Below are 15,027 nucleotides of genomic sequence, written 5' to 3'. Positions count from 1 at the left end.
TTCTTTCCCCCGCTCCCCTTAGCTGAAGATTTCTTCCTAAGGTGGAAGGCGGCCGTTGGGCAGCCGCGTGCGCTTGTTTCTTATTCGCTCTACCAGAATCGAGCTGGCGCTGATGACGTGTCGTTGCCTGTGGCCAATGGGGACCGAACGTGGAGGAGGAGGCCGAGCGCGCCCCGCCTTCCCGTCCCTCCTCGCCTGCCCGTGCGGGGCGGAGCGGTTCGTCTCAGGCAGGCGCTGGCTGGGCAGTGATGGCGGACGATGGGGATGGGAAGCTAAGGACTGAGCAGGCAGGCGGCGGCGGCAGCCCGGAGGAGCCGGAGGCTGCCGCCGGAGCGGGCAGCTGGCTGTGGGGAGGCGGCCTGCTGCTGAACGTGACGCTGTTGGCGCTCGTGGTGCTGGCGGCCTATCAGCTCTACAGGCGCTGGGGCAAGCGGAGCGAAGCAGGGGGCGCGGCGCAGCAGAGCCAGGCCTCTTCCTTGCCCCGCATGAAGCGGGGGGACTTCACTCTGGAGCAGCTGCGCGAGTACGACGGCGCGCGCACGCCGCGCATCCTCCTGGCCGTCAACGGCAAAGTCTTCGACGTGACCAAAGGCAGCAAGTTCTACGGGCCCGGTGAGGAGAAAAGGGGACGGGGGCCCTCCCTCGTCCTGCCGCCGTCCCTCCCTGGCTGGGCCGGGCGGGCACGGGAGGTCTGAGGGGAGCGCCTCGACCGGCTCTTCGCCCCGCCCCGGAGCAGGTATAGGGGGAGGGGGCGCGAGGGTACCTGGCCTGCTTAGCCCAACCACGTGGGTAGCTGGCGTGAGTCCCGGGCCCGGAGACAGTTCCTTTCCAAACAGGGCTGGCTACTGTGTTGAAAGGGCCTAAGCCTTTTTGTAGCCCTCTAGTGTACTTGCCCATAGCGAGTTTCACTTGCATTTGAGGTTTATTTCTGGGGGAGGGGGGCTGAGGGCATGCATAGACTTGCAGGGTAACTAGGCTGTTTCAGAAGTGTGCTTGCTCTGAGGGTTAGTAGGATTGCCCTGTGTGAAATAGCTATCTTGGGCATATTGTGTGCTCCTCTGTCTGTCACCTGCTTTGATGATCGAGGCACTTTTATCTAGAGAATTGTACTTACAGCTTTCTAGAGTTGAAGGGTATGTGCAATTGTTGTCATGTTTGGGTTTCAGCCCTGTAAATGGTTACAGCAAAGCTTATGCTAATCAAAGTAGACGTGGAACTGCATGCTTGGTCCTATCCCAGTGCTAAACAGATAGGAATAGTCACGTTGACATGTAGTTATGCATGTCCTTGGCACGTGGAACAGGAATTGTGGAGTAGTAGTTTTGCTTCTTGTTAAAGTAGCTGGAATGTTATGTTAAGTAGGAGTTGGTTTGCTGTTTTAGTCACTTACAATCCAATCCTAAACATACATACTTGAAAGTGAAGTTCTAGTAAATTGGTTTGTTTATTTTTGTCCTGCCTTTCTTGCCACCGGATGGTGGCTCAACGCAGCTTACCAATACAAGTATATGCCATACTGTACAAGCATAGGTTAAACCATAATTACAGAATATAGCCCTAAAGATATCTCTGCACAATCAGCTGCACGAAGTTTTAATTTGATTCAGTTGCCCTCAAAAGCATTTTTGAACAGTAAGGTTTTACAGAGCCACTAGAACTATGGGCTCATACCAGAAGAAACAATTCTTTAAATAAGCACGTCCCAGCCATGTAGAGCTTTATATATAAGAACCAGTGCCTTGCATTCAGTCTGGAACCAAATGAGCAGTCAATGTATATGATGCAGAAGTGGGTGATAAGTTAATATCTCTGAGCTCTGGTTAGGAAACAAGCAAGTGCATTTTTTATGAAGCAAGGATTCTGTATTGCCTTCAATGGCAGTCCTGTGTAGTATGCAGTAGATTGGACTATACAGTTATTTGATTTTGAAATTATGAAAATGAGGCTTAGCATGGACAGTTTGGCAAAGTATAGTATATGTATGGAGTTGCTTTCAACACTACATGCAGCTTTAAAAAAATGCACTCTCGTAACTGCAGTCACGTGATCCTCCAGCAACAATGGGGAATCTAAGCGAACTCCAAAGTTGGCCCCACCAAGTTAACTGAAGTTGTCAATTTAAACAACATCCTCCAAAAGCCTCTGTCTTACTGACCAGTATCTCAGTTTTGTCTAGATTCACCTGTACCCTTTTATTCCTTAGCCCCTTGAGCACAGCATGCAAATTCAGTGGGACCACCTTCTTAAGATTTCAGTAAGAGTTAATCAAATAACTTTTACTACTGTGCATGTTTATTTGCCAGTAAGGTTTAATACAGGCTTATTTCTGGCTAAACATGTATAGGGTCAGGAAACACAGCAGTTATCTCTGACTGTGTTTATGGTGCTGATTAAACATCTTACTGCCTACAGCCACATTACATATGGGCAGTATGTACTGGTGGTGTGAAATAGTAATTGAGTATATATAAACAGCATAATTGTCAGGTCACTGAGCATCGCCGTGTATGATTGGGGTTACTTCCTGTTCAGATATGCTGCTGGATAAAAGTTGCTAATAATGAATTGTGTCTTATTGCAGGATGCTGCACCAGTATGTCATACCTTTAAACTAGACTATTTCAGCTCTTGTGCAATTTCTTAACTGTTCCTGCCATTTTTTTCCTATGCTGCCCTTTTCCTGGGCTTCCACCATTCTTAGCTGAGTTTCTGTTGCTTAGCTGAGTTTCAAGGTTGGCAGGGTGAAAAATAGCCTGGGATGGAAGGGTTGTCTTGGTGACAAGAGGTTTAAGCTTCTTTTTTGCAGGCAATGGGAAACTACCTCTGTTAGTTTCTTGCCTTGAAAACCCTCCAGTCACCAGAGGCTGTGACATGATGGCACATTCCACCACCCCCAGTGCTGCCCTCTGATTTCTCCTTGTAAATTCTGCCTCTGTACATATACTCACATTGTTTTTTGTCAGACTTACTACACTGAATTTTGGAGATATGTGGAGCACCTTTAAAGCTCAGTGCAGCTGTGGGGCAAGATAGTTTCTCCTTGGTTTTTCTAGGGTGGCGCTTATCCCAGTTGCTCTGAGCTTTAAGGATGCTTAGAAACCAGGGTGGTATCAAGGAGGAATTCCATGCTTTTCCAAGGTACAGAGAAGAGATGGGGCTCTCACCAGAATTTTTTTTAAAGTGCCGAGTCCATTTGTGTGGATCTCTGCAAATTTAATATTGCTGTCATTTTTTTGCAAATAGATAAGGCAAGGTTTTCCTGTTTGGTCTACCTTGATTTATCAGGTTTTTGATACAGTGGAATAAAGGTGTAAACAGCCCTAATAGCCCATGCAAAATCCAGAAAAAGAAATAAATTCATGTAATACTTTTCTAGATACTCGGTTGTGTTTTATGTCATTTGGGTTGGCCTCAGTAAAATGTATTGCATTAATTGTTTTTTCTGGATTTTGATATCAGAGCATTGCATCTTGTTAAAGCAGATGGATACCAGAGTGAGGATAAAGGAATAATGCTTTAGTAGTTTCAACAAGTCTTATCTGGTTGTATTGCGGGGGAGGGGGGGGAGATACCATTGGAGATTCTGAATTGGCAGGGTTTTGCTTTTTCCATAATGCTGTTTCTTCTTTGTTAACCTGCTTAAGAAGAACATCTGTACCTTTATAATTGGGTGTCATCAGTATGCTGATGAGACCCAGTTGTATATATTTTGATAACAAAACCTCCAGAAATCCAGCTGCCTGTGTCCTGTGAATGTGTCTGGATGATGCGATAAAGCACAATCTAAAGCTGAATCCAGACAAGGACAAGACAAAGGTGATGTTGGTTGAAGTTTGGTGTGCTGATGGACCCTTAATGGAATGAGTTTATCCTTGGTGTATTGTGCGAAGAGCTTAAGGGTGTTTTTGAACCCAGCTTAGCTACTGAAGAAACAGGTTAGTATAGTGGCTAAAACCACTTTCTATCAATTACTTATAGCACAAAGATTCTTTTTTTTCTAAACTAGCTGCTTTTGGTTTGCTTGGTTTGGTTTGGACTGCTGGTAAAGCAACCTGATGCAAAATGGAGCGGCTCATCTTTTGACTGAGGAGTTTTGGTATAAATATTAATGTCATTCCAGTTCAATTTCATTGCTTGCCTCTATTTCTGAGCTTGATTTAAGATGCTAGTACTTTCTTTTCCTTACTAGTACTTACTTTGTTATGCTCCTGGGCCTGTAGATTTCTAATTCCCCTGCCAGTTGGCACCAAGAAAAGAAAGGCCAGTTGGCACCAAGGAAGCTAGGCCATGGGAAAAATAATATAAGCTTCCCCCCTTGCGGGGGGGGGACGTTCTTCTCTCAGGAGTGCCAAGGCTGAGAAACAGTTACTAGCAGAAGAGAATCCCTCACCCAGGGAGAGTGGGGGTTAACTTGGGCCCAAGAAGGGCCAGGTATTGTAGGGACCAGTCAGGTAGCCAAATTAGAAGGCTTTATGGTTTTCTTTAGGAATGAATCCTGTCCTGCTTGTTGTAAACGCACCCCGTTAACCTGTTGCACACAAGCGTTTCTTTTCCTTCCTGTTTAATGATTGCTCCTGTTTAATAAAGCAATTTGGTTTTTTTTTTCTTGGTCCTCAGGCAGGACAGATCACCTGGCAATGTCCTTACCAGTAGATGGGTGCTGTTAGGAAGGGTGAAGGGAGAGGGTGCTCTGGCCCTCCCTAATTGAACACACAGAACAGAGTGGTAGTAGCCAGTCAGGCCGTTGCCTGCTGCAGGGCTGAAGGAGGCGCAGGGCTGAAGGAGGCAGGAGGGAAAGGGGTGTGTTTTTGGAGCTAGAGGGCTCCTGGTAGGGAATGTTTTTATTGGATAGACTCCCAGGCCCTGTGAGATCCTCCATTACGTGAAGTCCACATTTCTGAACAGTCTCTCATGTAACAAACCTGTGCACCACCTTCACTCTTCCTATTAGATTTTAAAATCAAAAAGAGTCCCAGTAGCACCTTTAAGACTAACCAATTTTATTGTAGCATAAGCTTTCGAGAATCAAGTTCTCTTCGTCAGACGCATGATACAGAAACTGGTCAAATATAGAAGAGGAAGGAGGGAGGAGAGAGAAGAGGCAATCACATAGGATGGTAGGCTCATCTTTCCACTCAGGTGTAAGCCTTCTCATTTATCGTTCTCTCCCTATAGAATGGCCTTTTGGAAGCATTATTTTTTGGGTCCCGGTACAGATTTGTAAAATATCCCATTACACACATACACTAACACCACAGTCTCTCCCATACATACAATCTCATAAACCATGAAAAAAGTTTATTTTAATTATAAAGTTACTGTTAATCTATTCTGCATTTCTGAAAATGCCTGTATTTGCAACTTTTGTCTTGTTTACACCCAGCTTGAGAGTCCTACCAGTTTACTAATGGTTCAATGTGGTACGTTCACTGGTCTCCCTTTCAGGTGAAATTTGAATTCGGTCATAAGCTGTAAGGCATTTGCAAGCTTTTTTGCTGATAAAATGCTGTCTCTCCACCGTGATTTATCAGCCACAGTTGAGACAGTATGTGAACTAGAGGCCCCTTGGCTGTCTTCGGGGGTAATATTCGATCATTTCAGCCCTCTTTCCGGGGAAGAGGTGGATAGGATTCTGCGGGCGGTGAGGCCTACCACATGCCCCCTGGACCCGTGTCCATTGTCGCTGGTGAAAGCCAGTGTCAACGGGTTACGGGATTCCTTGGAGGCTATTGTTAAATTGTCCCTGGGCTCTGGGGTTTTTCCCAGGGCACTAAAGGAGGCTGTAGTGAGGCCCCTTCTAAATAAACCATCATCGGATCCTGCTGACCCGCTCGGTTACCGCCCAGTCTCGAACCTCCCGTTCCTGGGTAAGGTGATTGAGCGGGTAGCAGAGAAACAACTGCAGAGTTTCCTGAAGGAGACCTCGGTCCTAGACCCCTTCTAGTCTGGGTTTCACCCGGGGCACAGGGTGAGACATTGCTGGTCGCCCTCATGGACTATCTTCACAAGCATCTGGATCGGGGCGGATCAGTGCTGCTGATATTACTAGACTTTTTAGCAGCGTTTGATACGGTCGACTATGATCTTTTGACCCACCGCCTCGCCGATGTGGGAATCCAGGGGACGGCACTACAATGGCTAGTCTCTTTCCTTCACGGTCGGGGACAGAGGGTGGCGCTGGGGGAGAAGTTATCATTCCGAAGGCCACTAATATGCAGTGTGCTGCAAGGGGCAATACTCTTCCCATTACTGTTTAACATCTGCATGCGCCCCCTCGCCCGGTTGGTGCGAAGTTTCGGGCTTGGGTGTCACCAATATGCGGATGACACCTAGCTATATCTGTTGATGGATAGACAGCCTGGATCGGCCCCAGATGTCCTGGAGCATGCTTTTGAAGCCGTGGCTGGATGGTTGAGGCAAAGTCAGCTGAAACTAAACCCTGTGAAGACGGAGATCCTGTATTTGAGTCGTGGGAACATGGATTCAGGTCCTCGGCTTCCTGTACTCAATGGGACAGCGCTTACACTGGCCCTGAGGAGCCTGGGGGTGATTCTGGATGCCTCCTTGACTATGGAGGCCTAGGTCTTCTTTTTTCTATCTTCGACAGACCAGCCAGCTTGCCCCTTATCTTTCGTCCTGCGATTTGGCTACAGTGATCCAGGCAATGGTCACCTCTAGGCTTGACTACTGTAACGCACTCTACGCTGGGCTTCCCCTGAACCTGATCCGGCGGTTACAGCTGGTACAGAATGCAGCAGCGCAGGTCATCACCGGAACATCAAGGTATTGCGTCAGCTGCATTGGTTACCAGTAGAGTACCGAATCAGGTTCAAGGTTCTGGTATTAACCTATAAAGCCCTATGCGGACAGGGACCGGCGTATCTGTGGGACCGCCTCTCCCCATATGAGCCCCAGAGGACTCTTCACTCTAATGGCAAACATCTGCTGAAGGTCCCTGGCCCCAGGGAGGCCCGCCTGGCGTCGACCAGGGCCAGGGCCTTCTCGGTCCTGGCCCCAGCCTGGTGGAACACTCTGTCTAATGAGACCAGGGCCTGGCAGGATTTGTCTTTTCACTGGGCCTGTAAGACAGAGCTGTTCCGCCAGGCGTATGGTCGAGCATGGTCTGTGCCCTCCCCACTAGCGACATCCTCCATCTGTTGAGCTCCACTGTAAATGCTCTGGTGAAAGTGAAAGGGAGATGCCTTGTGTATGTGTATAGTGCATTTTATTATGCTGCTGAGTATACATGTATGTATATATATGTATTTTAAATGTTTATATATTTATAATTTTAAACTGTGTAAATTGTTAGATGTATTTTAAATGTATGTAAATTGTAATCCGCCTTGAGCCTGCTGGTATGGGGAGGGCGGAATATAAATCTAATAAATTAAATTACTGTTTTTTTAAACTTTTTGGTCCCTAAAAGGGAATTATCCTGTCAATGGCTTTTTTTAAAAAAAATAATGGACTAACATGGCTGCAAAAATTAAGACAATTAAAGCTTTATTTTCCTGGCCTTTTCCATTGCAAAATCATGAACTAGCCCCCTAAAGTCAATTTCTCTTGCAAGTTCATATTCAGTAGACAAGATGACTAGATGGCTTAACTGTTCTTGTCCCGCTGTAGAACACCTGCATTTTTTGATGAGTGCTCACTCATCTGACTTCTTTCAGCTTCCTCCATAATCACTGGCACTGAGCAGGGAATCCAGAGGGCTATGTAGTTTATTGAAAATTAGTTGCCACAGACTCACAACGTTGGAATAATTTTCATCTTTATTTTGTTCTCTAGGTACTGTATTGTTGCCTGACTGCAGAAAGGCCTTACCTGATTTGAAAAACTGAAGCATAAATTGGCTTCCTTTAGTTTTTTTGTTCCCTTTTATATTTCCAATGGCCTGATTTGTATTTATAGCCACCATCAGACATGGCACTATGGAGATAAGTGTTTGTGTAGCTGTAAGTGAATTAGATACCATTTTTGAGCCTGCAGAACCTACCAGATGAAGCAGCGCTTGCTCTTACTGTCTTAGGTATTTTGCCTTTCCACCAGGTGTCCCTCTTTTTTATCTATGCAAAGGAACTCTGGAAGTGAGAGTTATTGATATGATAGACCCAGGAGGCCCAGCAGTTAAGAATGTTGTTTTAGATTGCTGCTCTAACACTAATTCTGATTGGCTGCAGCAGATCTCATAAGATCTGGACAGTAGATACAAGGAAATAAGTTTCTGTAAATATCCTAAATATGGCCAAACATATGCGGATGCTGCATGTGTGTCTGTAAGCTGTCTTGGGGCCGTTTTAGCAGGAAAGACGGGGCATGAATATTTTAAATAAAACATCTTCTGAAAACCTCAGGGTCACAATGTATTTCCCCCACCCCACCTCCATTTTATCCTCGTAACAGCTCTGAAGGTATGTTAAGCAGTGAAACCACAATTGTCCAAAAGTTATTCAGCGACCTACATGGCTGAGCAAGAATTTTAAAATGGTATCCAGTTAGCAATACACCAGCAATTTTGTGCAGTATTAATGTAGAAATTATAATAAATGGATGTTAACGGCCATTTTGTTGGATGCAGTTCTAAGATGCTGGAAGTTGAATAAAAACTGCTGATAAACCCCCTGCAAAATTTTATGTAGTTCATAAGTTAGACTAAGTTGATACATTAACCTTTCAATATTTATTTTTAGTGTGTGGCCAGTGATTTATGTAACATAGTTCAGTGGTTCTCAACCTGTAGCAAACCAAGGGCCCCTATTTTGATCATAATTGTTTTGCAGCCCCCTCCCTAACCCGCCAAAGTGCTCCATCACTTTAACACATTACATGACAACCTCTTTTCAGAATGGGCACAGCATGCCAGTATGTCCTCACAACTATACAACAAAACCCGCTACATTTTAAAAGGAAATTTAAGAAAAATGCTTGTGTCTCAATATGGCCTACAAGGCCAGATCTGAGAAGATAGCTGATTCTGTAGGGACACTGCTCAAAAGGGTGCACCCCAAGTTCTAGTCAATAAGAGGCTAGCTGAACATATGGGAAGCGTGCTGGAAAAATTTCAGAGTTGCTTATAGAAATAGAAGAAAGCATCATGCACAGCTTTAACTTGAGGACCCTATTTGCATGGAAAGATGGTGTATGTTTTAAATAAATAAATCTTCCAGTATTCAGTTGGGGATATTTTGTGCCGGCAGCCTTAAAATTGTTTAGGGCCAAATCACTAACTCAGATGTTATACGGGTCACTTCTTGGACCACCAACTTCTTGTTTTGCACCTTTAGAGTTAGTTCAATCGAAATTTTTGAGAGCGGTCCTTCAAGTTCCAAAGTGTGTTTCTAATGCAATGGTTCGCCTTGAGACTGGCATGCAGAAAGTTGAAGCAAAGATCACCCTGCATTCCATTTTCCTATGGATAAGGATAAATTTAAATCCTTGTGGTTTATTACCCCTAATCTTAACTGATGATTTTCAGTCCAAGTGGATGATTGCCACTAGACAGAAAATCAGGGCAATAGGATTTTCCCCTCAAGTACTTCTCATGATGGGAAGCGATCAAGCAAGGCAAATGGTTAGGCAAAGGATCGATGATATTGAACGACAATCCGACTTACAAGGCACTCCTGCTTTTATAGCTCCTCCTAGTAACAGATATATTTCTGCACCTGCTTCTTATTTATCCATTCTGGAGGTAAATAATCTCAGGAGAGCGCTTACTTTGGCCAGATGTTCTGCCTTACCCTCTGCTGTTCTGGATGGCAGATTTAACAAGATTCCTTGGAATGAGAGACTATGTCCTTGCATACTTGGGGAGGTCGAAACCCAGGAACATGTTTTCCTGAGATGCCCTTTCTATAAGGAAGCACGTATGAGATTTATTATTCCCTTTCTGGATGGTATCTCTGAACATTCGGATAAGAAAAAATTAGAGAAACTGCTGTCAAACTCCGATTTTACTGCATTACACCAGATAGCGAAATTTTGTGCTCTGGTCGTTAAAGCCCATTAGAGCCTAGGCCTCCATTTCAGTTGCTTGCTTAGAACTATGCTGACTTCCTGGTTTTTACAAATTTTGATAGATATTAGGAAATTATGTTTTTAAATTGTATATACTTATATGCTTCATGTTTCAAATGGTTGTAAAATGTGCATTTAAATTTTATGGTTAACGTACTGGCCAAGTGCTGTAATAAATTATTATTATTATTAGTTGAAAACCATTGGCTGTTACAGTCAGAGGATACAGAATGGAGTCTGTGTTGACATCCTTTGCATTGGATAATAGAGTGAAAACTAGCTCATTTTTATAATAGATGTAATTACTGCATTAGGTCTGACAGCCTTGATGTCAGTCAACCAATTAGAGTTCCTAGGGCTAAACAATTGGTTACCAGCAACCAATCAATGTGTTATCTGGCAAGTGCTCTGATGTGAGTTGGAAGCTAGGTGGCTATGGTGAGATTCTGTTGTTGAGAGGAAGCGGATTTTACCACATTTTCATGAATTGGAGAGTCTTCTGAGGACTTTTTATAAATTATCCTGATGGGTATGAGAGAGCTAGTCCTTAGACATAGAGTATCTTTTGTGAATTATTGATTCTATTTTTAGTAGTGTTTTGTTGCATATAGTTTGTTACTCTTTTTGGAATGTGTGGCTACATACACACAGGAGACGTCTTGAGTATGTGTGATCAACATTGTAATGGTTTCAGGCTTGAGAGAGAGAGAGAGAGTGTCAATTAGTCATGTCCATTTCTTAAACTGTGATGTAATGGGGGGGGGGGGCTGTTTCCAGTACTGAAATAGAAATGTGTTTTCCCAATGTAGAAGTGTAAATAAATGACATGCTTAAACTCTTCCATTGAAATCAAGAATTTAACAGGCTTAACAGAGTCTGCTGAATCATTTGTACCTCACCTAACTCCCCATCTATTGCTGCTGCTTATGCAAATTCTGGAGGTACCAATGAAAGCTTGATATATTTGAATCGGTTCCTTATAAATGGGGAAGGGGGTTGTCTTGGGAATAAATTAACAGGACATTAGAAGACGTACTACATTATTAGCTTTATCAGATGAGAAAATCCATTTCAAAATTGTATTAGTAGGAACTGAATGCAAACTGTATCTGGGAGCTGTACCTTGATCACATATTTTTGCAACTGTAGATGTGATTTTTTGCAAAGGTAGATATGATTTTTATTTTGCCTTATTCAATAGCTAGTACAGTAAAAATGTTATCTTACTTGGGCTTTATTACAAAAATAAATTTGTTTTGTTTAGCATGTTGAGAGAGGTTTTCAGAAGCTAATGTCATACAAGATAAATTGCTGTTCTGTAAAAATACCATTGACTGGAAAATCTAGGGTATTCTTTTTGCACTTTGGTTCACAGTTCAATACAGTCATCTTAGTGTTGATACGAGTTCCAAAAGATTGATATTACTGTAATTCTTTGATCCTATAACCTTGTATTTAACATACTGCAGTGTAAGTTCATAATTGAATGTTGCCCTTTTGTTGAAGTAAAACCAGAAAGCTCATTTGCACTCTGTTTCTGTATTCATTTCTAATAGCCACATAGTAATCCGCCTGTTGTTATGTAATCTTCAATTTATTTCCAAAGGTTGTGTTGATAAATGTTGACTATGTTGCCGAGTTTCCCCAGAAGAGTCTTTCAGTGCTTCCAGGGTACCCACAAACAACTGATTACAAACTTTTTAAAAAAATTTAGGATTGGACCCATAGTGAAACAGAAAATACCAAGCCTTTAAATATACTCAGATTCTTTAACATGTTGCTGTTGTGCCTTGTTTGCGGCATATAAACTATATACCAGTAGTAAATTGTTAGCTATGAATTTTTACTTTATTTGAACAGCATTTTGTAGAGAAAAGTTTGTAGTCACTTCAGCTACATTCTAGGTTAAGTAATGTTCTGTGCAGAGGCCTATACAGAGACTTTTCAAATATGGAAAACTGTTCCTATACTTTATAATGAATTGTATTCTGCTTGGTATGGCATGTATTTGCTATATATTTCTTCTAGTAAGTATCTATCTATCTGGGATAGATACAGAGAAGCAGTTTGACTTGCTTATATACATTTATGAGAAACTTTAGTGTATTTGCTTACATCTGATCTTTTCATTCATATAGAAATTGGGATGCAGTGGGCTGAGAGGGTGATGGTACTTTCAATAGAATTTCCATATTCCAAAAGGTAAAATTATATTTCATGCAATTAAATGGTTTAATGTATCTATCTTTTTCCTTATTTTTAGAGGGTCCATATGGAATATTTGCTGGCAGAGATGCCTCAAGGGGACTAGCAACTTTTCGTCTAGATAAAGATGCACTCAGAGACGAATATGATGACCTATCTGATTTAAATGCTGTGCAAATGGAAAGTGTTAGAGAGTGGGAAATGCAATTTAAAGGTAATGTTTTAATTGGCAGATTCACTGCAAATATTTCTAAAGATATTTCCCACTTGCTGTTCAGAAAATTTATTTTAATAGATAACTTTTTACTACATTTCTTGCTTTGTTTTAATGTTGTTATAGTTCAATTTATTATAAGGATGCGCAAAAGAGCACCTTTACCAGGCTTCCATGTTTTGACATTACAAGTCCTGCTCCTTTCCTTCTACTGGCAAAGTGACACAACCAGGAAGAGGTGGAGGCAGTTGTTTGTTGGTCAGGTTCTACAATGACCTCCTCTGTGCTGTTACTGGAGAGGTATAAAGCCTGTACCAGAAATCCAAGTTTGCTCGCCTCCATCCTTGATATATGGAAGAAAAAAAATTCCATTGGGATCTGTGCCTACTATTGAGAAAAAAAATTCTTCTAGAGAATAAAAAATGGGATGTTACTCCAGAATTTAAAAGCAGATGTTAATTTCCACATATTATTAATTCCTAAACATCTTTTCCAGAAAAGTATGACTATGTCGGAAGACTCTTAAAACCAGGAGAGGAGCCGTCAGAATATACAGATGAAGAAGATACCAAGGATCACACTAAACAGGATTGAACTTTGTAAATCACCAAAGTCATGGGCCTTCAGAACTGCAATCTTATTTCCCATCACAGAATGCCCTGTCTTCAGGCACAGTTCATCTGCTGCAGAAATCAGCTCAACAAGTTTTGTACAAGAACATACCATCCTCCCTCAATGAAGAGTTGATTAGGCATTTTTGTGCTGCCAAACTTTTTTTTGTTGCAGTTGATGTCTGGAAAGGCTTCATTAATGAAGAGAGGCCAGGGATTTAAAATGGAAAAGCTGTTCCTTTTAGCCTGTTGAAGCCTTAGAACAGTTCATTATTTACAAACTTCAGTGTTTCATGTCATTTCTACTCCTTCGGCGCTAAAAATGGAGAGCCTCATTGTTTTTAAGGAATTCTAGTAAATTTGGCAACCAAAACATTCAAAAAATGGGAATATTCAAACTATTCTGTGGGGCATATGTTTCCATGCCTGAAAACTATTTAAGATCTCTACAGAGTACAGGGTTTCAATAGATTCCTCTGAAGGATAGAGGAACACTAACTTCTCTGCAGAAGCTATCATTTGAAACCTGCCTTCTATGCTTTTCCTTTCCCCTCAATCAAATCAGAATAATTGTGCCTTATTTCACTTAAAAGACTTGAATTGTTTTAAGGGAAAGCCCCAGATGTGACATGAGTCACTAAAAGCAGCATTGAGGACTGAAGTTAGAACACTTGGTAGACTGGAAAACATTGTCATTCTGTATATAGAATGTAAAGGAAAACTCAGTGTTACTGCCATATATATATATATATGTTAATATAATTAGCATTGAAATAGCCAAATGCATTTTCCCCATTTGCTTTTTAAATAAGCCCACCCCTTTCTTTCCCCAGGGAGCTCCCTAAATTCGGAGCCTAGATGCATATCTTAGAAGTGAGAAGTGTGCATGGGCTGTGGGTATGTCTATGGATGCTTGAGTGCAAGAATTGGAAAGGATGGTTCCTGCAGATATTGTAAATATGAATACCATTTTAATAAAGCATGTAAAATACCAAATGTGCTGTCAGACTTTATGTAGAAGCTGTTAAGCTCTAGTAGGGGTAGACAGGTCTCTTACATGTATGGAGAAAAAGGAAAAAGTCTTGAATATAAAATATTTTTGCACTGTTCATAAATAAAGCTTTACCCATTTTTCTTTACTGCATTTAATCCTTACTAGAAACATACCTGAATAAGTTTGGGTGATTTTTTGGGAGCAAAACCAGCCACATGTAGGGAGGAGACAAAAGGGTTAAGCATGTAACTTAAGAGTACATCTTTATCTTGAAATGCTTTGGTTTCAGTTTTGACTGAAGACCATCACAGTTTTCTTAGTATGTTAACCACACAGCAATTTAATAAATATGGCAAGTAAACAATCTATAGAATGCTCTCGCAAACTAGTTGTCAGAATAGCAGTGTAGCATCAACAGTGAAAACTATGCACTGACAGTGTCTTAGGCATGAATAAAAACCTAACTAGCAGTGATTTTAAACCTGTCAAGGTAGTATTTAATGTTACTTTGTCCACAATGACCAAATGTGTCTGGCCATGCTCAGACTGGCTTGTGACTGGAGATTGCTTGTCTGGTTGTATGTAGAAAGATTTTCTGTATCTGCTGCCCCCACTGTCAATGTGCATACACATCCTTTTTAGTAATTTGAAAGTGTCTACCCCCATTCATGAGCCAGTTAGTTCTTCTCCAAAAAATTCCATAATTAAAATTATGCAGTCTGTTTTGAGAAATGAACAACTTGTGTTCTGACTTTTGAAATAAAGTGTTATGTAGATACTAACTGTGTGCTGTATGTGTCATGTTAACTTCATGAAGCAGAGTTCCAGTTCTACAGTTTCTAATTAGAGGCATGAAAAGTTTCAAAGTGTGCACCTCCCCATGATGTACCAAAGAAACAGTTTTCAGTGTAATGCAGGCATATGGGGAAGATTTTTCCATTCATGGGCACCAGAAAAAAATAACTAGTTTCAAAGTGAGA

General features: G+C 42.0%; 1 protein-coding gene across 1 annotated transcript; it reads left to right on the top strand.

The window, feature by feature from the left end:
• Window positions 1-200: 200 nt before the first annotated feature.
• On the top strand, window positions 201-14,825 carry PGRMC2 (progesterone receptor membrane component 2). Its single transcript, XM_054990213.1, has 3 exons — window positions 201-612; window positions 12,287-12,442; window positions 12,939-14,825. Exons 1-3 carry the CDS (start codon window positions 249-251, stop codon window positions 13,034-13,036), a joined length of 618 nt encoding a protein of 205 aa, XP_054846188.1. The 5' UTR covers window positions 201-248; the 3' UTR covers window positions 13,037-14,825.
• The last annotated feature ends 202 nt before the right edge of the window (window positions 14,826-15,027 follow it).

Source organism: Eublepharis macularius, chromosome 10 (assembly GCF_028583425.1).
Source record: "Eublepharis macularius isolate TG4126 chromosome 10, MPM_Emac_v1.0, whole genome shotgun sequence".
Lineage (NCBI taxonomy): Eukaryota > Metazoa > Chordata > Lepidosauria > Squamata > Eublepharidae > Eublepharis > Eublepharis macularius.
Note: the sequence above shows the minus strand (reverse complement) of the source record. Positions and strands in the feature narration are given on the sequence as shown.

What these genes read in the sequence shown, in the direction of transcription:
- PGRMC2 (XM_054990213.1), top strand. Translation starts at nt 249, where the DNA reads ATGGCGGACGATGGGGATGGGAAGCTAAGGACTGAGCAGGCAGGCGGC. An exon ending in CAGCAAGTTCTACGGGCCCG is followed by an intron (nt 613 to 12,286) that starts GTGAGGAGAAAA and finishes CCTTATTTTTAG; the next exon opens with AGGGTCCATATGGAATATTT. An exon ending in GTGGGAAATGCAATTTAAAG is followed by an intron (nt 12,443 to 12,938) that starts GTAATGTTTTAA and finishes CATCTTTTCCAG; the next exon opens with AAAAGTATGACTATGTCGGA.